Source organism: Rattus norvegicus, chromosome 12 (assembly GCF_021556685.1).
Source record: "Rattus norvegicus strain SHRSP/BbbUtx chromosome 12, alternate assembly SHRSP_T2T, whole genome shotgun sequence".
Lineage (NCBI taxonomy): Eukaryota > Metazoa > Chordata > Mammalia > Rodentia > Muridae > Rattus > Rattus norvegicus.
This window is the reverse complement of record NC_141545.1, coordinates 36,169,593-36,193,196: the sequence shown is the minus strand read 5'-3', so window position 1 is coordinate 36,193,196 and position 23,604 is coordinate 36,169,593. Positions and strand designations below refer to the sequence as shown.

General features: G+C 47.2%; 1 protein-coding gene across 2 annotated transcripts in view; it reads left to right on the top strand.

Annotated features, from left to right (window-relative positions):
* Positions 1–23,604, top strand: part of Tmem132c (transmembrane protein 132C) — a 328,815-nt gene that overhangs the window by 251,004 nt on the left and 54,207 nt on the right. For both annotated transcript variants that reach the window (NM_001431836.1, XM_087579030.1), the window contains 1 exon segment: positions 18,797–18,980. In NM_001431836.1, coding sequence (NP_001418765.1) covers positions 18,797–18,980 — 184 coding nt within the window.

Here is a 23,604-nt window from a genome sequence, read left to right as displayed (position 1 = left end):
ACAGTACTCTCATATACTCTGTGTCTGCCAGATTGTATAAACTTATGACTTTGTAGCCTTTCCAACGGTCTTATGTCCATTCAGGATAATTTACAGTCAGGATTTATACCATAGAGTCAGCTACAGCCCAGTGTCTGGGAAGACATAGCCAAAGCGATCCCCTACTATTGGGAGAAAGTCTGACGAAGTAAGAGTAGGGAACTCATTATCTACACCCAGACTCTGTGACCAGGGCTGACTCAGAGTCTCAGGCAACCACACCTGCTTTGAAGTTGTGGAGAACTCACATCCATCCTGTCTCCCAGGAGCCCTCTCCAACTGAGGTGGGAATGGCCTTCTCAGAAATGAGCTGGTCCTGAAAGGAGAGAGCTGTGTCTGCCCCTGGCACCTCTTGTCCTTATTAACTGTCCTCTTCAAGCCTGGAACTCCTAATGTGGCCCCTGACCTTTTAAAACGTTGATGATCCACCATGGGGTCACGGAGAACAGCTCGGCCTCCCACTTTTCCCCCAGGGAGATGGGATGAGTCCCCCTGACTCTCTAAGTAGTCAACCACCTGTCTTCCCTTCCTACCACTCTGACCACCCTGGAGAAGGTTGGACACACCATCTTACTGCACCATTCCCACACAGAGACCCCACAGGAAACTATCCCTCATGATGTCTGCCACGGTCTCCAGTCCCAGTCTCCCACATTGAAGCCAATCCTTTTTTTTTCTTCTTTCCTCCTTAAATAAATATATTTCAAGAGGAAACTTGATGTCATAGGAGAACAAAGAGCCCAACATCCACTGCCACAAAAAGAAAGTAGCCATATGAATAAGTGCAATTAAACTCTTGGCCCGGGGCCCACCTCTCTCTGCCAGTGGAGATGAGTAGCCCTAAATGGCTTTCTCCTTGCCTCCGAGCGCCCCGGAGAGACCCCTCATCTCCATCCTCTTTTGTGTAAACAGAAGGACGTATTGGAAATCACAACATCCCTCACACTTTGGAAGTAGGCCAAGTGCCCACTCCACCACCAACCCTAGGCCGATCCACTTAAAGTCACCTCGAGAGCCACCCACTGCAGAAGATGTCCGTCTGACTGTAGCTAATTGCCCTGCATTCTGTACCCCAGAGGACACAGCAACATGTTTTTCTGCATACTCTTCTCGCCAGACAACCTCTCCCCAGGTCTGAGTTCTCTGCACTCACACATGCCCCCACCACCACTACTGTCTTTGCTCTTTATGCCCCTCCACCCATTTCTTACTCAAACTCACACATTTAGGGCCAACTTCTTGCTCTCTTATAAAGTATCAGATGCAAACCATTGGTTAAATAGACCATTTTTTCCCCTGCTAAGTTTTACCTACAGGGCTAGAGGGAGAGTTCAATGGTTAAGAGTGCTTACTGCTCTTGCAGAGGACTCTAACTTGGTCCCTAATACCTACCTCAGGTAGCTTACAACCACCTGTAATTTCAGCTCCAGTGAGGGGATCTGATGCCCTCTTCTGGCCTCTAAAAGCAACTGAACTCAGGTGGGTATACCCCACACAGACACACACACATACACTTAAAAATAAATCTTTGGGGGTTGGGGATTTAGCTCAGTGGTAGAGCGCTTGCCTAGCAAGCACAAGGCCCTGGGTTCAGTCCCCAGCTCCGAAAAAAAGAAAAAAAAATAAATCTTTGAATACCAGGTCGTGGTGGTGCACGCCCTTAACCCTAGCACTCAGGAGGCAGAGGCAGGGGGATATCTGTGAGTTTGAGGCTAGCCCGGTCTATGGAACAAGTTCCAGGACAGCCAGGGCTACATGGAGAGACCCTGTTTCAAAGAAACCGAAATAAATAAATAAATCTTTTGAAAAACATTGTCTGAAACAGCTGACCTGGGGATGGGAAATTAGAGTTTTGCTTTTAAAGAAATGGACAGTTATGAGTGTTAAGAAGAAAGCATGAAAATGTGTGTGTGATTCGAAGTGGCCAAGGGACTTGTATAGTTAGGGGAATTAGTAGATGGCTATTGAAAATGCTTGCCTCATAACCGTCAAATCAATGTTCTGAAGCCTGTTAGGGGTAACATGCCAAGTGTATAAATACCACCAGAGACAAGGATACTCCTGTGGTATTTTCTGGCCAGAGGTAGCTATGTAGTCCCACCAGCAGGGGGCGCCCTGACGACCTCAACCCCTGGGGGTGTATCAGGGTTGATGCACCCCCAGGGTGCCTCTTTTGTCACTGTTCTCTAACCTTACTGCCTGGAGCCTAGCATGGTGATGATATCCACAACAAACTGGTCCTTAAAAGTGAGTCAACTCTACCTCCATCAAAGGCCTGTCATTAATGGCATGTCCGTGGGCAGGCCGACATCTTGCTTTAAAATTTAGCAATCATAGGCTGCCGTGTAGATAGGTCATCCCATAAGGTTCTTGCTTGGCAAGCATGAGAACCAAGTTCAATCCCCAGAACCTTGTGAATCCAGCATGATGGCACACAATTGTGAACCCAGCACTGAGGAAGCAGAGGTGTGGAGATTCCTGGGGCTTGCTGGCCAACTTGTCTAGTCTATTTGGTGAGTTCCAGGCCAGCGGGAGACCTTGGGGTCAAGTCTAGGCTTGGATCTGGGTACATGTAAAATGATCACATGTGATCTCCGAGGCTACCTGATGGTTCACATGCAGTACCAGCTTCTGTCAGGACTTAGTTGGATTCTCATTCTGAAAACCCTCCTCTTCTTCCTCACCCTCCTCCTTCTCGGTGTTTTCCTCCTCTTCCTCCTCTCCTTCCTCACCCTACTCTTCCTCCTCACTATCCTCCTCTTCCTCTTGTCTCTTCCTCCTCTCCCTCCTCCCCCTCCTCCCCCTCCTTCCCCTCCTCCCCCACCTCATTCTCTTCCTCTCTCCCTCATCCTCTCCCTCCTCCCCCTCCTCCCCTCCTCCCCCACCTCATTCTCTTCCCCCTCTCCCTCATCCTCTCCCTCCTCCTCCCCTCCTCTCCCTCCTCCTCCCCCTCCTCCACCTCATCCTCTTCCTCATCCTCTCCCTCCTCTTCCTCCTCTCCCTCATCCTCTTCCTCTTTTCCCTCCTCCTCCTCCTCAATCTTCTCTCCCTAAAGTACACATTAACCAAAGAATGTTTCATTTCCAAATCTCAGTGTGTTTCTAAATGCACTGAACATGTTTAAACACATGGCATAGATCAGCAAGCAGCAAGGCCCTCCCAGGCCTCTGCCTCCATCACCAAGAAGTGCATCTCACTTGCAGAGGCCCCATAGCCTCTATGAGCTCCGCAATCCTTCACAGCTCACTTTCTCTTTCCTTTGAAGCTGCTCCATTCCCGATTCTCATCCCGGTGGTTACAAAGCCCCAGGCTCCGTGAATCAGAACCCCATTTCCTAGTCTTTAAAATGCAGAGCTGACCATTCTAATATTAAACGCATTTGAGACCCAGCTGGGGCGTATTTCAGAACCAGGCAGCTTGATGTCGAATTTGCCGACTTCTCCTCCGCTCTTTGCTGTGTTGGCATGGGGGGTGCCGGTTCAGGGCATCCACGTGGTGCCAGACTATAAAGGAGCGACCGGAGAAAGCAAGTGTTTGACTCGTGCTCCCAGCGAGATGAGACTGCTGTGATGTGTAGCTGACTGTTTTATGCCACTGAGCCAAGGCCGGGAGAGCGAATGGGTCTAAGCACAGACTCAGGCGCGAAAAGACAAATCTTTCATGTAGATCCACAGCAAACCCTATAACCCAGCCAGAACAGGCGAGGAGTGAGGAGGGGTGTTCTCAGGCCTCAGTAAGTACCTCTTGGGGAGACACACATGTATGAGAATGTGGTTAGTGTTTCCGCATGTATGCACAGATATTTGCACTGATGAATGTGACGGCGAGAGTGAGTCTAGCAGCGTGAGTCTCACTCCCACCTCCTTGACTCACATGCTTTCTGTATCTGTCCCATTTGCCCTTCGTATATTTTTTCATGACCTTTTCTTTGGGGTCTGTCTTACTAGTTAGGATTTCTATGGCCGTGATGAAACACCATGACCTCAAGTAAGTTGGAATGGAAAGGGTTTATTTAGCTTACACTTCCACATTCTGGTTCATCGCTGAGGGAAGTCAGGACAAGAACTCGAACAAGGCAGGAAGCTGGAGGCAGGAGCTGGTGCAGGGGCCATGGAGTGGTGCTTCTTACTGGCTTGATCTCCCTGCTTTCTTATAAAACTCAGGACCACCAGCCGAGGGGCGGCACCAGCCACAATGAGCTGTGCCCTCTCCCATCAATCCCTAATTTTAAAGGCCCTCCAGCCAGATCCTACAGAGGCATTTTCTCAATTGAGGTTCCCCTCCTTTCAGGTGACTCTAGCTTGTGTCACACGCAGGGTCTTTCTTCCCCATCTGACCCTGACATTAGGGGTTAAGGTAATTTTCCTTGTTTGCGACGTTACTGCTTGCGAATCTTTTAGGATGCTAACAATCGCTGTATGACAGGCAATCCCAATATAGAGCTTCCCCGACTTCTCCATAGCTTGTAACAGGTCTTTTTTCAAGGTCAGACACATCTGGAACTTTGCCCGTTGTTCTGTGTGGCATCCATAGTGGAAGCAGCCCACTGGGTCTGACAAGTACAAGGTGGCCTCATTTGTATGATTGGCCGACTGAAACTAGCTATCGTTGGTAGAAGACAGACACATTGAGGAGGACCTTGCTGATGCGGGCCCTGTCTCTTCCCACCATGGCAGCTTCAGGTAGTGTGAGGCTACCTCCCCTGAGAGGCATCAGAATTGCCTCCTGCACCTATTACGTCAGCCTCCAAGCAGAGGAACAGGGAGGCAAAACCTGAACCTAGAAGACATGGTCTACTGAGGGCACAGTGAAGGCAAGACCTAGCTCACTGTCTTTACACTTGTTGCTAAGAGAAGAATAGATTCCCACAGACTGCGGTCACTTTGTTACAGGACTTAGGGTCACAGCCTATCCCACAACAAGCCTGGTTCATCCACCATTTTTTTTAATATTTATTTATTTTATGTATATGAGTACACTATAGCTGTTTTCAGACACACCAGAAGAGGTCATCAGATCTCATTACAGATGGTTGTGAGCCACCTTGTGGTTGCTGGGATTTGAACTCAGGAGCTCTGGAAGAGCAGTCAGTGCTCTTAACCACTGAGCCATCTCTCCAGCCCTCATCCACCATTCTTGATAAGACAATTAAAAGACTCTTTTTTTTTTTAAAAAGAAGAGAGAAAGTAAAGAAAGAAGGGAGATTCTTCAGGGAAGTCACCCTAGAACGAAGGACAGAGATCCAGTCACGCCTCCACACCAAGTCTATCATTGTAACATCAGACAAGAAATCAAGGCTTAAATAAAATGTCCTAAATACAGATAACCAAGCCATCCTCCAGGTGTGAGACCTGCCCATCGGTGTCCCAGCTCCAAGTGTTCTGGAAAGATAGCTGTCATGTTGTCACTCTTTTTCCAGGAGACAAGTTCCTCTTCCAGCCACCTCAAGGACCTCCTCCTTTTCTTCTCCCGGGAGGAGATTCCTGGGGACTCCAATGTCTGAAAGTCCATTGTTTGAACAGTTTTATTACCAAGAAAAGATGGTTAAACCAAGGCAGACCCCCCCTTAAAACATTGAACTTCTCAGCACCACGTGAAGATGAATATGAGAGGTGGCTTATCGCAGCCCCTTGGAGTTGTGTTTGATGCCCACAATGACAATGGTGTCATTTTCATGATAGGAAATTTTAAATGCCCAAGCCTTGGGGCACAGCGGGCCTCTCCTTGTGGGCACAGCCTCCCATGTCCCCACACGTCTGTTCAGACAAGCTTATTGTGACACCGTCCACAACAGGTTGGATGCATTCTGACATGTCCGTGAAGCGGAATAGCATATAGTCATTTGAAATGAGCTGTCTGTTTCTGGGAAGTCTATGTCCAGAATATCAGTGTCTGGAAAGCCCTCTAAGGAACGTTGTGAAGTAAGAAAAGAAACAAAGCAGGTATGGGGTGTGAGGGGCTTGTAACTCTCTAAAGGGGGAGGGGTGCTACAGTGTGAGTGAACCTCGGGATCTTCTCACACACACAAGGACCAGTGCCTAGGATTTCACTTGTGAGAGGTTCCCCAGGGGGTACCGGACTCAGAGATAGAAAGGAGAGGGTGAGTGCCAGAGGCTGAGGGCCTTGGGGAGCAGCAGTGACTCAAGGTGACTGGAACCGTAGAGATGAACATGGTGAAGGCGTCATAGTGCTGTGAAATGTGTGTGTGCTCAGTGCGTGCATTGCACACTCACAGATGGATCTCCCCAGAAAGCTATAATAAATGTGTTTCCTTACAATCGAAAAGAAGAGGTTATAAAAGGAGGGGCTGGTGAGATGGCTCAGCATGCAAAGGTGCTTGCCTCCAACCCTGTTGGTTTGATCCCCAGAACCCTCACGGTGAAAAGAAAGAACTCCCAGAAATGGTTCTCTGATCTCCACATGCTATGGGATGCACCAACACACACACACACACACACACACACACACACACACACACACACACACACATGCACACACATGCACGTACATACACACATGCACACACATACACATGAACATGCACACACATGCACACACATACACATGAACATGCACACACACATGCACACACATACACATGAACATGCACACACACATGCACACACATACACATGAAATGCACACACACATGCACACACATACACATGAAATGCACACACACGTGCACACACATACACATGAACATGCACATACACATGCACAGACATACACATAAACATGCACACACACATGCACACACATACATATGAACATGCACACACATGCACACACACGCAGACACATACACATGAACATGCACACACATACACACACATACACATGAACATGCACACACACATGCACACACACACGCATACACATACACATGAACATGCACACACACACATTCTCACAGAAATAAGTACATGAAAATGTTAAAATAAAGTTATAAAAGATTAGATTTCTGAGCCAGGATGACGGCTCAGTGGATATGAGGACCATGTCTATGGAAACAGAATCTCTGACAGGAATCTGCTTACGTAGACCAGCTAGATTAAGCCCCTACCTCAGGAGGGCAATTGAGAGAGATCATGAGAAGCCACATGCATACACCACATGCACACGAACACACACACACACACACACACACACACACACATACGAATGCATGCACACACGCACACATGCACACCACTTCCAAAGTCACAAAGGGAATAAGAAGACGTTTGCAAACACAGAGCTGACCTCTAGAAAGCTACGTAAGAAGATTTGAGACAATAAATGCTGGGAGCAGGAGGGAGGCTTAGTTCTCACCCTCTTGTTTTGTGGAGTGGTTTGCAGGTTCTTTTTGTTACCCATTTGAGTGCGCTGCATTTAAAACTGTCTGAAATGTCAAAAGAAATGCTAAATAATTACCATACCCAAATATATCTGCTAGAACTGTGCATAGTAAATATATGCTATACGCTTACATGTGATTTATGGTATATATTTATATAAATATAGTTTTTATAAGTACACAATACACATTAGGAAGATATATTTAGCAGAGTATATTTAGCCATCTGTGACCTACTTTGCAAAGACCAGAATTTTTGTTCTGTTATGGTTAAAAATGACTATTAGCTACAGGGAGATGGGATTGGGGCTTGTACTTTTCCCTATTACATAAGCAAATCAAACCACCAAACTGCCGCGGGTATTTAAATACTCCTGAGTGATGCGTGAGGTTCCTCGTCCCCATCCACTCTGTTTCCCTTCCCCCTCTCTTTTTCTTTTAAGAAACCCCATCATGTCTTTTGTCAAAAGAAATTAAGGCCGATATCAACCGGACAGCCCAGCTGACAATGAAGAGGATAGCTTTCCCAAAAGCCACAAGAAGTCACCGCACTCACTAACTAGAAAGGGAATAGCCTGCAGCTCATGCTCTGTGCCTCTGGCTCTGGTTCTGTCTCTAGTCTTCTTGGTCCAAAATGTCTGCCGCTAAACCCAGTTCATGTCCTCGGGGCTCTCCTGCCTCCCTGGGGCTCACACTTGCTACGTGAAAGGGATCTCCTTTCCAGGCTTGGATGTGACTGCCCCCTGTACCTCTTCTAGGGAGCTGGTGTTCAGCTGAGATGCAGAAGTTATCGTCAGTGGGGCAGAGGCGGACCCAAGGGCCTGAGGACCACAGATTGAGGTCAACTCTTCATTTCATACCCTGGACTTCGTGCATATACCCCAAGGAAATGGAATGGTGTCATCCAGTCCCATTTTTCCATCACTCTGATGAAATAGTGAAAGTTTATTTTGGCTCACTGGTTCAAAGGTTTTGGTCCTTGGTCAGCTGGCTCTATTACTCTGGGTTTGAGATGAAAAAGGATCTCGAGACAGCAGGGAAAAGTCGTATAGAAAGTGGCTAGCTTTCTGGTTGCCAGGAAGCAGAAAGACACAGGAATTAGCTGCAGACAAGATTCACCTTTCAAGGATACACCCCCATTGATGACTTCCTCCCCCTTGGCCCTGTCTCCACAAGTTTCCACTGCCACCCAGAAACTCCTCAAAATTATCCTTGCCTCCATGCGGGGACTCGGTTAGAGAGCTCGTGCTCACAGCCCACCTCTGACCAGCACCGAGGTGAGAAGAACCAAGACTTCAGCACATTCGCTTTTGTGGGTTTACCTCAGGCCAAAACTGTGACAGGACAGAGATTTCTCAGGGTGGTGACGCATTATCTGTAGTTACGTTCAGACTCTGCCCTTGTGGTGGCTGTACCTGCTATGGGTGTTAGTGACAAGGGTCATCAGAAACCAAATAAGACATGAAGCATTGCCACACAAAAATAATCCCCAACCCACTCTGGCTACTATAATGGAATTGCCTGGGTAGCTCCTGAATAACAGGAGGGAGATGCTTCTAGTCAACAGCTTGGAGGACAAGATCAGGATCTTAGCAGACTTGGGATATCTGGAAACAGTTTCTTCCTCCTGGACCCAGTCTTTCTAACTACCCCGGGTAAGAGAAGTCTGTAGCTTTCTGGGTCCCTAAATTCTCTCATGGGAGCCCATCCTTGGAACCTAACCCAAGTACCCACCTCTATCCATCACCTATGTGGATGAGACTTTAGCATATAAGTGCAGACCTCAAGAGATGGCCGTACTGGGGTCATGTGTACCACAGCACTAACTCCATCAAATTCCCAGAGTGAGAAAGAACTTCGTCTGGGGTTTCTCTAGATGCTTCTGGTGAGCCCTGGTGAGAAGCAACGTGATTGGCTCAAGTGTTCTTGGATAAGATCTCATGAGTGTGTTCCTCGGCCCATTCTGTATAGGCTCTGAGTCTTATGTTCAACTCAATGTACTGATAGAAAAGTCTCTGCTAAATGAATAATAAACAAATGTAAGCTAGAGACAGGCAGACAGGCAGAGAGAGAGAGAGAGAGAGAGAGAGAGAGAGAGAGAGAGAGAGAGAGAGAGAGAGAGAGAGAGTGACTTATAAGGAAAACCAAAGCAAAGAATGAAACAATTCTTTGAATGAATACTATGTCTCCCCCACTCTCAAAATCTGTAAGTTGCCAATAGGTTAGCAATAAATGGTAGGGCCCTGTGAGTCCTTTATTCATCCGTCCGTGGGTGGCTGTTAAGAGGGCCCCCAGTCTGCATGGCTGAAAACAAACTGGCCTCTTTAGAAAATGGCTCACCAGTTCTCATTCCCGACAGCCTCTGCTTGTTCGTTTCTGCTGAATTTCATGTCTGCTCAAAAGTGTGTGGTGGTTTGACTTAAGGATCCAAGTTCTTGACCTCTCTGTGACTGCCATGGGTATGTGGATTTTCACGCCCCCACCTTCTAGATCTGTTCTTTATTTGTCTTTCACTAATTTCCCTCCCCCCCTCTCCTCCCCACTTCTTCCTCTCTTGGCTCTCCCATCCAACCTCCCCAACACACACACACACACACACACACACACACACACACACACACACACACACACACCCCTACAGATCTTGGCATAGAGACACATTGCCAGCATCCCAGGCACTAACACATCTGCAATCCCAGCACCTGGGAGGTAGAAGCAGGAGGATCAAGAGTTCAAAGTCAGCCTCGACTATGTAAGAAGTTTGAGGCCAGCCTGAGCTATATGAATATCTGTCTCAAAATCCAAAGGCAAAAAATACAAGAAATAATAGCCTCCGTGGTTGGTTGGTTTGTTTGTTTGTTTGTTTGTTTGTTCGTTTGTTTTCCCTTGCTGTGTTTGAAGGTGGACAGGGAGATCTGGATTTGAGACATGCTTCCAGAGACTTGGTCCTTGAGACAGGGATTCGCCTCTCCATGACGCTGGTACTCCATCATATGACTGTTTCGAGGCTGTGGGCACTGATATGAATTGAATGTCCAGCGTGTGTCACCATCAGTACTGGTTCATAGCCCTCTCTTACTTAATCCAGTTTCCGGTCCCCTGAGCAATATTATTCATGGATGGCACACAAACATGCATGGATGTGAATGGATGTTAACACAAAACATTTAACCACACCCCCCTCGTGCCGCACTACCTCAGAACATTTGGATTCTCACTCGCCCACCTGTGGGGTATGTGTGTGTGTGGTGTGTGTGTGTCCGTCCATCTCTGTCTCTCTCTCCTCCGTCTCCGTTTCTCTCTGTCTTTCTCCAGCCATTTTCTCTTGCCTGTCTGGTGGACTCAGCGCCCAGGCTCCCTTTGCTCTACCGAAGCATTAAAGACATGCATGTCCTTTGTCTAATCCTAAGATATTGTTCTGAGACCCATTAAGGAAACAAGACAGGAGAAGCCGTGGGGACCAGGCAAGAGGCAAAACCTGTCGTCACAGGCTTGGTTGCCTCTGTGGGCTCCTCCTCTGCCTGGATTCTTTCTGCCTGCATGATGTTACTCACTCCCAGCAGCCTCTGCAGCTGAGAAGGCCAGGCAGAAGGGCCAGGACCCAGGACACTTGCTCAGGAAACTGTTATTGTGGCTAGCTGGTCTGTTGACAGTGGGTCTTCTTCCCTTCTGCCTCAAGCTGAGAAACAGCCATCTGATTTGCTGCTCTCCTGTCTCCTCAGACATTGCACATGTACACTTACTATTTCTTCAGAGACGGCATGCTGCCTATTGCAGATAAAGGGAGCCAGAGACCTCCCAGCCCGGCTCCAAGAGGACCCACCACTGCTGTTCCTCCCAGACAGGGAGAGCACAAAGGCCCAGCTGTCACGGCTGCTTTGTAACACTTCAGCATGAGGAGGACCCTGGGACCCAAAACCATTTTTCAGCAGGCTGATGTTTCCCATCTCTAGTGTGAACACACAGTATTATCCAATTCCCCACAGCCTGCAGACTAGGAGTCCCCTAAACGGAGTTTACTCTAAGCCAAAATTACTGCCTTTAAACTGATTTCTCAAAGGATGCGGTTCATTTCAGCCTCTTCTCTCTCTGCTCCAGCTGCTTCCAAGACACCTAAGAAAGGCTTTTGCTAAATTGGAAGTCCCGTCGGACAGCCTCAGTTAAGCAACCACAGCCTCCGTGCTCTGCATCCCTCTCTGTCACAGATGCTCTGGGGACACTAAACTCTGGGTGTGGCTGGCATCTGAGGTTGGAGGGGCTGCTGGGCAAGGAGTACTCCTTTTGGAGTAAGTCCAGTGGTCAATGAAGCAGAGTAGGGACAACCATTGGATCCTGTGTCTATTTCTCCACCGGCTGCCTTTTTTCTTGATACCTGATTCTCACACAGGGTCTGGCGGTGGGTAATTGTTTAAAGCAGCTGATACCTTCAAAGCTGGGAAATCTGGTGTCAGAACACAGGGATGTTTGCCGTTCAGGGATTATGCTGTGGCTCTCTGGAGACCTGAGAGGCAGAGACTTCTTCCCAAAGTCACTTCACCAGACTCCAGCTTACCGTTGTGTTCCTGTCAGGTTGGGGGTGGGCGGTGGGATAGACGCGACTGCTATACAGAGTGTTAACACACAACCCTGAGGCTGCCTGGTTATACCTTCCATAGCTGACGCTTACGAAGAGGAAAACGGAGGCCCAAGGAGGCTCAAGAGTAAGGAAAGAACAAACTACCAGGTGTGGTGGTGCATGTCTCTAACCCCAGCATTTGGGAGGCAGAAGCGGGTAGATCTCTGTGAGTTTAAGGCCATCCTGGTCTACATAGTGAGTTCTAGGACAGCCAGAGCTACACAGTGAGACCCCGTCAAAAAACAAAAAACAAAAACAAAAACCAAGACCCTCAAGTCAGGCTGGTTAGCCAGTGTCACTATCACACATCCCCACATCCCTTCTCTTTGTGTGTGTGTGTGTGTGTGTGTGTGTGTGTGTGTGTGTGTGTGTTTGTATATGTGTTTGTATATGTGGAGATTAGAGGACAACCTTAGCTGTCACTCCTAAGGTGCTGTCCATACTCACTGGGTCCCAGGGCACTCTGAATGAGCTAAGGTGCCTGGCCAATAAGCCCCAAAGATCTTCCTGTTTCTGCTTCCCTGGCCCTGGGTTTATGAGCAGATTTCACCACACCTGGCTTTTGTCTGTGTGTTCTGGAAAATGGACTCCGGTCCCTGTGTGCAAACCAAACACCTCACCGTCTGAGCCGTCTCCACCCTCTCATCTCTCTCCTTGGTGTGCTTTTTTTGGACAAGTAGCAGAGAAGGCATCCAACTTCAGGTTAGCCGCACTAGCCATGTAGAACATGGAGGAGTCAAAAACTTGCCCATCCCTCCCCTCCAGGCTCTGTACAGTAGGAGAAAGGAGACTTCTAAGACAGAAGTCAAGCTGGATATCTGGTCATCCAGCTCTGGTTAAGTCCCTCAAATAGGAGGGCAGATATTTTTTTTTATATGGAGTGTGTTCTCCAAAGCCACCAGGCACACCACATACAACACTGTTGCAGCAACAGTAAGACAGACTTCTCCCGACAGTTTCTCGCAAGCTCATTCTGGCTCGTGGTCTGGGGGGACACGGGCAAGGCAGAGCAGGGGCCACTTGGCAATGGGAGATTGTAGCAGCTGATTCCGTCATGGCTGTCAGTCAACAAACAGCCACCAGACAAGAAGCAGGGTCAAGCTATTAACCTCAAGGCTCACCATCCCCAGAAACTCACTACATCTGGTGAGGACTAAACTTCCCCAAATCCCACAAGCTCCTCAAACAGTATTCCCTGCTCAAAACCAAGTATTCGGATATGTAAGTCTGGGAGGGGGTGGTGAAGACTTACCATGTTTAAACGACCACACATTTCAGCCCAAGCTGAATCCAGGGTGCTTAGAAAATGTCGCTGCAGCAGGTGACAGAGAAGAGAACACCCAAGGCAAGAAAGGAGCCCCAAGTCTCCAATGTTAATAGGCATCGGTCGGGCTACTCTCTTCCCTGTGTCTTTCGCTGAGTAATTGGACAATGGACAGCAGGTGTCTGAGAGGTCTCCATGGCCCTTTCCCACTCACCGTCAACTACAGTGATCACTTCTGGGTATTTCCAAAGGGTGCCTGGCAGGGATCTACTCTTCTAAATGCTTGACTGGTGGAAAAATGAGTAGAGGAAGCCTTCTGTTCTAGAACTAAGAAACTTTCCTTCATCCCCCTCAGGGCCCGTTCGTCTCAGCAGTTAATGCTGCCACAGACACCCGCAACTCATCAATTACAAACATTAACTGTAAATTACACTTTTGCATAGTTAATTCAGACTCCTCATTATGTACTTAGCACAGCTTAGCAGGCGTAAAATTCAATAGCAAGCTTTGGAGCGGATCCAGCGTCTGTCCTCTGTGATATTTGGGAAAGGCAAAGTTTTAGGAGTGGACCTCGGAGCGTGTCTTCTCTGGAAGGTCTCCAACAGACCCTGCTACTTGCTATTTTTTTCCCTCTTGGAATAGGTTCAACTCTTCTGGAAAAGCTGATAGCTCCAAAGCATGCCTCCGCCGTCCTTCCTAACAAAACGGAGAGTCTCCCTCTCCTGCGTAGAAATTAATATTAACCTGACTACTGGAAAGAAAAGTGTGAATATCAGGAAGCCAGGCAGTCACTCATCTATTATTCATTTAGCAAACATTTACTGCGTCCCTCTAGTAGGTCAGCATGGCAATGTGTCATTTGAAGGTAATGGAAGAATTCCACAGCCTTGCTACTAGGGAGCATGAATTGGTGAGGGGAGATGTGGCTATTGAACCATCGAGTGCAGATAATTGCACACTAGGTCGCATGGCCGTGTAAATGAAGGGTGAGTCCCAAGCCACAGGGGTTCAATGGCATGAGTGGGTGAGCGGCAGGCAGCAGGATAGGTATGATGTTAAGTGATGTGGTGGGAAGTAATTACAGAAGGCCTAAGTGGAAGCACACCTGGAGCGCCTGAGTGGTGGAGGCTGCCAGACAGAAAAAGAGATTAAGAACACAGAAGAGGGAAGGGAGTTCTGTTGTCAGGACTGGGGAGATGAAAGGATTGTGGGTCTGTCTTAGTTAGGGTTTTACTGTTGTGAACAGATACCATGACCAAAGTGACTCTTAGAAAGATAACATTTAACTGAGGCTGGCTTACAGGGTCAGAGGTTCAGTCCATTAGCATCAAGGCAGGAGCATGGCAGCATCTAGGCAGGCATGGTGAAGGAGGAGCTAAGAGTTCTATCTCTTCATCTGAAGGCAGCTAGGAGAAGACAGGCTCCCATGTGGTTAGGAGTGTCTCATTGCCCACATTTGCCTACAGTGACACACTTCCTCCAACAAGGCCACACCTACTCCAACAAGACCACACCCACTCAACAAGGCCACACCTCCCAAATAGTGTCATTCCCTGAGCTAAACATACAAACCATCACGGGGTCCCAGCCCTAGGCTCAAAAGGTTGACTCAATAAAATACCTGTGCTGAGTTTAACTTTAGGCTACAAACACAGAAGGCAGATTTTTAATATCTCTCTCCAGTGTATGGAGCAGTGCGTGACTCCACTCATTTGCTGTCCTTGCGGAAACACCTTGTCCTCCCGGAAGCACCGGTGATGATCAGACTTGACTGTTAACTCAATCACCTGGGAGACACATCTGGATGCATCTCTGGGGACATTTCTAGACATGTTGCACTGAGGAGGGAAGGCTCACCCTGAATGTGAATGGCATCATCCCACAAACCAGAGCCCTTGACTGATCCAGAAATTCTTAAATGTCACCAAATATCTAGTCATCAGAGATCCTCAGGAATTTATGTCCAAAACCCAGCCCATCCTGGTCAAACCAAGAACTCTGGTAGGCAAGCACAGACATCAGAATTGTATACAGCCTGTCAGCTTACTCACTCTTGTCCCCGTTCCCCCAGGTTGAGAGCTAATGGGTTGAACATCTTATGTAAGATCTCCCTTCAACTCTGCAGAGAAGCCATAGTTGAACTAGCCACACACCTGCTTCCAGAACCTGTGGTTGTGCCATCCACCCATCCTGTCTCTACATAAGCATTGAGATATGGAAGGAAAGGAAGTGAAAAAGCTGGTACCCACACACAGCTGCGATGTTGAACCTTGACTCTTTGCATTACCATCTCCATTCTAATTTCTGAATGTCTGCTCTTAACATTTTCATTGTCTTTGTGGAGAGCAAACCCGGACATCCAATGCTTTCCTCCCAACTTTCCAGCTACTTAAACCATTAGCGGGGCCGCAGCCTGCACCATAGGGCAGGAAGGCACAGGCTCCTTTCTAGGTTTCAGATCCTTTAAACAATGGTATTGTCATCTTCATAATGTGCAGGGGAGGGCTCTCTTTCCTTTGCCTCTCTGGGTAGTTACCTGCCCCTTTGGGTCTTTAGCCTTTGAAGTAGGAGATAGAAGTAAATGTCATTTGTTTGCTTGTTTCAGTGTGTGTGCATGTGCACACGTGTGTGTCTCTGTGTGTGAGAGTCTCTGTGTGTCTGTGTCTGGATGGGGGAGTATAGGTGTATACAGATGTGTGTGCATGTGTATGTGTACTTGAAGACCAGAGGAAAACCTCTACTCTTAACCCATCAAGATGCTGCCCACTCTGTTTTGCTGTTGCTTTTGTTTAAACATTTATTATTTTGTAATTCTCCATGGAGAGTGGGGGTGCGTGGATCTATTAGTATGGCTGCCCAAGGAGGTCAGAGGCCTGATGTGAGTCTTGAGAATTGAACTCGGGTCTTCTGCAAAAGTATTCCATGTTCCAAACCTCTGAGCCGTCTTTTTAGTCCCTATAGATTTACTTTATTTTAATCATGCGTGTGTGTGTGTGTGTGTGTGTGTGTGTTTACAAGGATGTGTGTGTGTGTGTATGCAAGTGCCCATGAAGACCAGGACATGGGTTTTGTGGAACCGGAGTTACAGGCAGTTGTAAGCCATGCAGCATGCGTTGGAAACAAAGCTTGAATCTTCTTCAAGATTAGTTGGGTACTCGTAATGTCTGAACCTCTCTCTATCTCTTGTCTCCCTTGTTTTCTATAATAGAGTCCCTCACTGGGACCTGAGGTACATCAATTTAGCTAGGCCCCCTAGCCAGATGCCCACAGGGACTTTCTTCTTTCTGTCTCCCAAGCACTGTGTATGCCACAAGCTGGTGTATACTACTATACCCAGCTGTTTTACACTGGTGCTGGGAATCAAGGCCCCGTACGTCTATGGCTAGCCCTATGGCTAGCCCTTTACTTACAGAGTCATCCCTTTAGCTGTTTTATTTCAAGATTGATTTTTATTTTATGTATATGAATGTTTTGCTTGCATGTGTGTATATGCACCATGTGTGCATACCTGGTGCCCACAGTGGCCAAAAGAGGATGTCAGATCCCCTGGAACAGATGATTGATTGCTGCCACGTGGACGCTAAGAGCTGAACTGAGGTCCTCTGCAAGAGAAACAAACGTTCTTAACCACTGAGGCATCTCTCCAGCCCTTCTGTTTACTTATCTTTAAAGCTGAATCTTGGAGTCAAATCCAAATGCACCGCCCTTTCTCACAGGGCAGACGTCACAAGCTTCTTCTTCCTGCTGCTCTCATTTTGTGAGTTCTGAGTTCTGTCTTGCGTACTAACTACAGACAACAGTAGGGGAGACCAGAGGCTTTCTCTGCACTCAAATGTTGAATCTCAACTGATCAGATGTCCTCCCTCAGAGCTCTGAATGGGAACCACTGACACAAAGGAACAAGACAGAAGCCTGTGCGTTTGGGTAAAAGGAATAGACTTCTCCAGAGATGTTTTCCTAAGATTCTAGCTTCACGGCCCCCTCTTTGCCCATCTCACCCCATTTCTTTCTTCCTATCCTGCTCACTGTGAGACATTTTTCAGTCCCCCACTTCCTCAGTTAACTCAAGGGGGAGCCTGCAAAGCTGATCAATAAACCTCAGGACCATGGAGAGCTCATCGGAAAGGTGCCTGGGTGGGCAGCGTGGGAAAGATAAGTTTGGGTTCCTGACAATGCTTGAAGCAGATGGAGCAAAACACAGCCTATGACCAGACTGTACTGTTCTCCTGAGAAAGGCTTCCCCATTCAGAATTTTTTCTCTTCATTCCCTGAGTTTCTTTGCTTCCACAGGCACTGAGCTGCCTACAGTGGCTAGGACATGGGTATTAAAATCTCTCCCCTTACCTCCAGGCCGGAAAGCTAAACCCCCTTTGGCTTTTAGCTCATTCCTAGGCTCTGTTTTCTTACAGATGAGTCCAAGATGTTTGGAAAATTGGGTTTTCAATGGCCTGGAATTTGTTGTGACTATTGGGTGTATTTATTTACATTTGACGAAAGTACTCTTTTTTTTTTTTTAAGACAATTTTGAAATTTTCCTTCAAGGGTTATGTCGGTAAATCTACATCATTTATTTATCAAGTTGTGGCTTCTGACACTGTGTCGGGTTACCTAAGTATTTCTCTCTCTCTCTCTCCCTAACTCCAACATCACCATACTTCCCTGCTACGTGGATGCGCTTAATCTCCTCAAAGCACATGCTCACCGGATAGACTGCCTCCTTTTCTCTACTGCTGTCTTCCAGCACAAAGCATATAGGGAAACATTGAATAGGGACAGACTCTGAGTGACGTTATGATAGACAGAGCTGGATGAATCAGGCTCACATGCATGGCAGAGTCCAAAAGACAAGGCCGCATGCATCCCAGGTTAGCCCTGAAATCCTAGTATAACCGGGATGGCCGGAAACCCCGATCCACCCGTCTGAGCTTCCCACATGCTGGGATCACAGGTGTGCACCATCATGCCTTGTGGACACAGAGCTGGGACGTGAACCAGTAGCTTTGTACTTGCCAGGCAAGTATGGACATCAACTCTACCAGCTCAGCTACACCCCAGCTCCATAGATCAGACTTAAAAGTACATGTTTACCGCAAGTTCTCACTTGAGCACAAAAGCAACAGGCATTATCTGTGCGTGGCGGTGCACACTAAACCCAGCACTCAGGATGCTTAAGATTTCTACAAGTTCATGGCTAGCCTGGTCTACAGAATGAACTCCAGGACAGCTATAGATACATAGTGAGCCCTTACCTCCAAAACAGATACAAAAACAATTCAAAGACCTCACCCTCCACACCGTGATCAATGCTCAATATTTAAGATTTTTTTTGTCCAAATCTGTAGCTTGTGGGTGCTGTTCTGTCCCAGCTCCCCTCTCAATAACTTAAAAGTGACGTCATGCTTCAAGTGCCTGGGTCTGTTCCTGAGAGGCGGTTCCCTCCTCCCCTCATTCTGAGCGCCATTGTGGGATTGGGGTAAAGGGAAAGAAGGAACCTTCAAACGATGTCACATTAAAGCTGTTTCCTTCCATTCCCTTCCAGAAGCAGCAATTTATTCAATGAGGTCATGCAGATGAATTTCGAAATCGCCAGCTTCAGCAGCCTCTCAGGGACACAGCCCATCACCTGGCAGGTGGAGTACCCGAGGAAGGGGACCACAGACATCGCCGTGTCTGAGATCTTCATCAGCCAGAAGGACCTGGTCGCCATCGTCCCCCTCGCTATGGTAAGTCATGGTGCCATGTTAGCCCTTGAGTTCTACTAACTGACGGCACCCCTGCATGCTTCCTCTCCCCCAGATCGTCGCTACAATTATTTTATGCCTAAGTGACTGATCTTCTTTCACCCTGGGAGTAGCAACATCACCTTTCATTGGCTAAACCTCCCAGTTAATGTGTACTAGCCACATCTCCATACCAAAGTCCTTGCCACTTGCTTCTATTTTAAACCACTTCAGCTCTCCTCTTTGTATTCCTACTTCTAGAGACGTTAGGCTGCCGTGTGTCCTGGTCAGGGTGAGATAGGCTAGGCTGCAGCAACGAGTGACCACAGATCTCAAAGACCTGAGTCAACCCAAGCTATTCGAGATTATATGGCATTGTGTAAATGGAAAATGGTCTGGTTACGTCTAACTCTCAACTTGACACAACCTAGAGTCACCTTGGAAGAGAGTCTGAATGAAGAACTGCCTGGGTCCCGTTGACTGGTAGGCATGTCTGTGGGGGGTTATCTTGACGGTCAGTTGAGGTGGAAAGACCCATCCGGAATGTGGGCAGCACCATTTCATGGACTGTGTAAGAAGGACAAAAACAGGCTGCCCATCCCATGGGCAGGCAGGTAGCATGTATGAGTTCTCGCCTCTCCATTCTTGACCATGGATATAGCCTGATAAACTGCCTCAGTCCTGCCTTGACTTCCCCTTGATGATTGGCTGTAACCTAGAAGTATAAGCCAAATAAGCCCTTTATGCTATAAGTTCTCTGTGTTAAGGATGTTTTCTTACAGCAACAGAAAGGAGGCTTAAGACTACAGGGAACCCTGTACTATGCATCTCTCCCCAACAAGGGGATGCTCCCAGGAGGCAACTTCATCCCATTTCCCTTGGGCCATGGACAAGGCTTTTTGAATAGTCAAGAAGTCAGCAGACTGTGTACAGTGGATGGGCCACACTGGAGTGCACTCCATCCCACCTACAATGGGGTTGGTTTGTAAGTTATATGTTGAGCCTCCCATCACTCTCACTGATGAGCTGTTATCAGCAAGCATCCTATTTAACAGAATTAATAAAAGATTATGGGAAATGGATCGGTCAGGATTCTTCAGCTTGCATAAGAGATAAAACCGACCCAAGCAGAACTTAAAACATTTTTTCAAACTCTTGTGTGTGCGCATTGTGTGGTTTAAAAGATCTATGCGGAGCCTTTTAAGAACTTTTAGGACAGATTATTGGTGCTGGTCTGAAAACCACACCCCAAATGCTCCAGGCCTTGGGTATCTTACCCTCTGTTAGACATGACATGTGGCCCATGGTGTAGGGGCCATAATCTTGTTGTCCCAACAGAAAGAACAAGACCCTCACTGCCATCACTCAGAAATTCCTCCCTACCCCCAGCTCCTGAAAAGTTCTGGTTTAGAAGCATTGGTCTAGAGAGATGGCTTTCTAGTTAAGAAAGCTTATTCTGTGCTTTCAAAGGACCCAAGTTCAGTTTCTAACCACAGCTGCCTATAAATCCAGTTTAGGGGATCTGACGCCTTCTTTTGGACTCTGAAGGCACTGCACATGTACATACATGTGCGCATGCACAAACACACATGTGCACACACAAACACACACAGACACATACAGAGAGAGAGAGAGATAATGAGAGAGAGAGAGAGGGAGAGAGAGAGAGAGAGAGAGAGAGAGAGAGAGAGAGAGAGAGAATGAGTGAGTGTGTGTTGGAAGCATTAGCCTGGCTTTGTCATGAGCTCCCCCTCAGCCATTCATCAGAGTCAGAGAGAATGTTACATTGTACTTGCCAGGCCCAGAGCCCTGTCAGCCAAGGCGGGTGCACAGTAGGACTCAGAATAGGCAGATGTGATGTATCATGGGAACACTTGTCCCTCACTGTAAGGTAGGAGACAGATGCTAGCCAGACACAGCAGACATTACCCTATATGTCATCTGCTTCAGGATTCATCACCTTGGAGAAAGTAGAGAGTGGTTGCTCATGCATTAACTTCTGGATGCTGTGGACTGAATCCAAGCCTTGCACACAGTTGCTAATCACATAGCCTCTGAGCTGCATGGGTCTCATTAGGACAATCAGCCAGCTTTGAACTCACTATAAAATCCAGACTCACTTCAAGGCTCAATCCCTTTGCCTCAGCCTCCATGGTACCTATAGAGGTGTGTACCACCTTCCCTGGTTCATTCTTGGCTTTGAATGTGTACCGTAACCCCAGGCAACCCTCCATCCGATACCTGACCTTAAAGTCCATTTTCAAGTCTTTATTTTCAACAGTTTTGTTTGTGTGCTCAAAAAAAAAACTCTAAAATATTTACTGTGTGATCCATGGCAATTTTTTTTTCAAATCTTCGTCCTAGAATTTATGCCAACATCCATTACAAAACATAAGCATCCAATTCCTATCTATCCTGCCTCTCTCAGAAAGATAAGACATTCAAATGCTTTGAAAAGCAAAGCCATTATAAAGACATAAGATATTATTACGGTCCATTGTCAACACGTGAGCCCTCCTTGAAATGAGATGTCATTATTGTGGTTATTGTGTTTTTATAGTGCCTTTAAGACGAGTTGGAATCACTTCTAATGTCATACCCCAAATCCTTTTGTCTGCAAGTTACCACGAGTGAATTCAGATTGACTTCACGCCACAGTCACTGACGAGGCCATCCCTACAGGACCGGCATGCATGCAGCTTGTATGTGTTCTCGAGGCTCGGGGGCTCATCCGTGTGGTGCTTCTCTGGAACATACAACTTGACTTCAATGGTGCAGCGCAGCCTAGAGAATCGGAAACAGTTGTCAGTGGGGCGTGAATAGGCACCCCTGTAATCCCACCTCTCAGACTGAGGGCAGGAGGATTCTGAGTTCCAAGCCAGCCTTGCCTCCAAACTCGAGTAAGGAGCTGTGCTAACAATGGGGTTTTAGATGAAATGGCTCAAACGCACTTAAAAAAAAAACAAAACTGTGTTTTGGTATGAGCGTTTGAAAGAAACAAAATGTTTTGGGGATTCGGTTCTTTATGAAGAAAACAGATAAAGGTATCAGAGTATTTTTTTATAACCAAAATGAGATGAAGTACATTTATAACTAGCTCCTCAAAAGGCAAAAATACAAAACAAAACCTTTATTGATAGGAAGTAGGAACAGGATGTAGAGCTTTACACATAGATGAGAAATTCTATTTTGTTTTTTTTTTGTTTTGTTTCTTTTTGTTACTGGGATTACACCTAATCCCATGCATGATCTGTAATACCTCCTACCACTAAGCTAGAACCCATCTTTTTACTTTGAGACATGGACTCACTATGTTGCCCAGATCGTTCTTGTTCCCATTCTATAGCCCAGCCAAGCCTGCAACTTGTAATCCTCCTGCCTCAGAATCCCAAGTATCTGGAAATGACAGTCCTAGCTAAGGATTTTTTTTTTAAGGAAAGACAAGAAACAAACACCGTGACCCAAGACCCCTGTTGCCCGTTTGCAGCTGGTTAGGCCTTTGAAAGCACTGAATAAGGGTTGGTTAACTAAGAATAAGGGCAGAGGTTAAAAGCACTTGTTGTTCTTGTAGATGATCCCACTTCAGTTCAATACTCACATCTTCTGACCTCAAGGGGCACCCCTATATATGTAGTGTGTGTGTGTGTGTGTGTGTGTGTGTGTGTGTGTGTGTGTGTGTGTGTATCACCTCTTCATAAAAGGAAGAGAAAGAAAGCAAATTTCCCCAGGATGCTGTTCATCTTGAAGAAAATAGCCTTGAGAAGTCTCCATTAAGTGGGCGGGGCTATTATTTAAAGAGGAATTTGCTTCTTGGGGAAGTCGTTGCCTCAACACCATGTCTTCTCAAGCCGCCTTCTTCAGTGAAAGCTGGGGACAGGAAGAGCCACCCGCAGACTGCACCATCAGGCCTCAGCATCTGACTCCCTCTGAGCACTGAGCAGGCTACACACATAGGTCTGTAAGAACCCAGTCAGGCAGAAGCCGTCCATCCCATGCAGTGCTGTTTATGACTATTTAGCTGCTGTAACTGATCCCAATGCGGCTTGTGCTACAGCATCTCCAGACATCTATAGACCGTCCTTCCCATCAGCATCTTCTCCCCATGTTATCACCCACCCTGCCATGCCCACATCAGGCTTGGGGCAGAGCTATGAATCTAGGAAGGACCAAGAGCCTGCCGGGTCCATGTGTGGATAGCGTGAACTTGGCGAGGCATTTTGTCAAATACATTTTGAGGTGATCATCTCTTCTTTGTAAAAACAAATATTCATCCACGGTGGTTGGTCAGGAGCAGAGGTCAGGTACGGACTCAGTGGACTCATTTCTTTGTGACAAGGGTAGGGGATTATAGACGTTCAGTAGAATCCACTGGGACTAACAGAACCCCCATACTGTGCCTAGCTCAAATATCTATCCTGGGGTGTTTCTTGCTTTGTATAACCTGGCATGCTGGTGGGGCTGCCCACATGGGGAGGTCTTTACATAGGAGAGATGATACCTCACCAGAAGCTGGATGAGTGTAAATGGGTTGTTCCAAGCAGTCTCCCTACGTAAACTTCTAGTGGGAGAAAAATACCCCAACTTTGGGCCAAGCATGATGGCGTATACCCTTAATCCTAGCACTCGG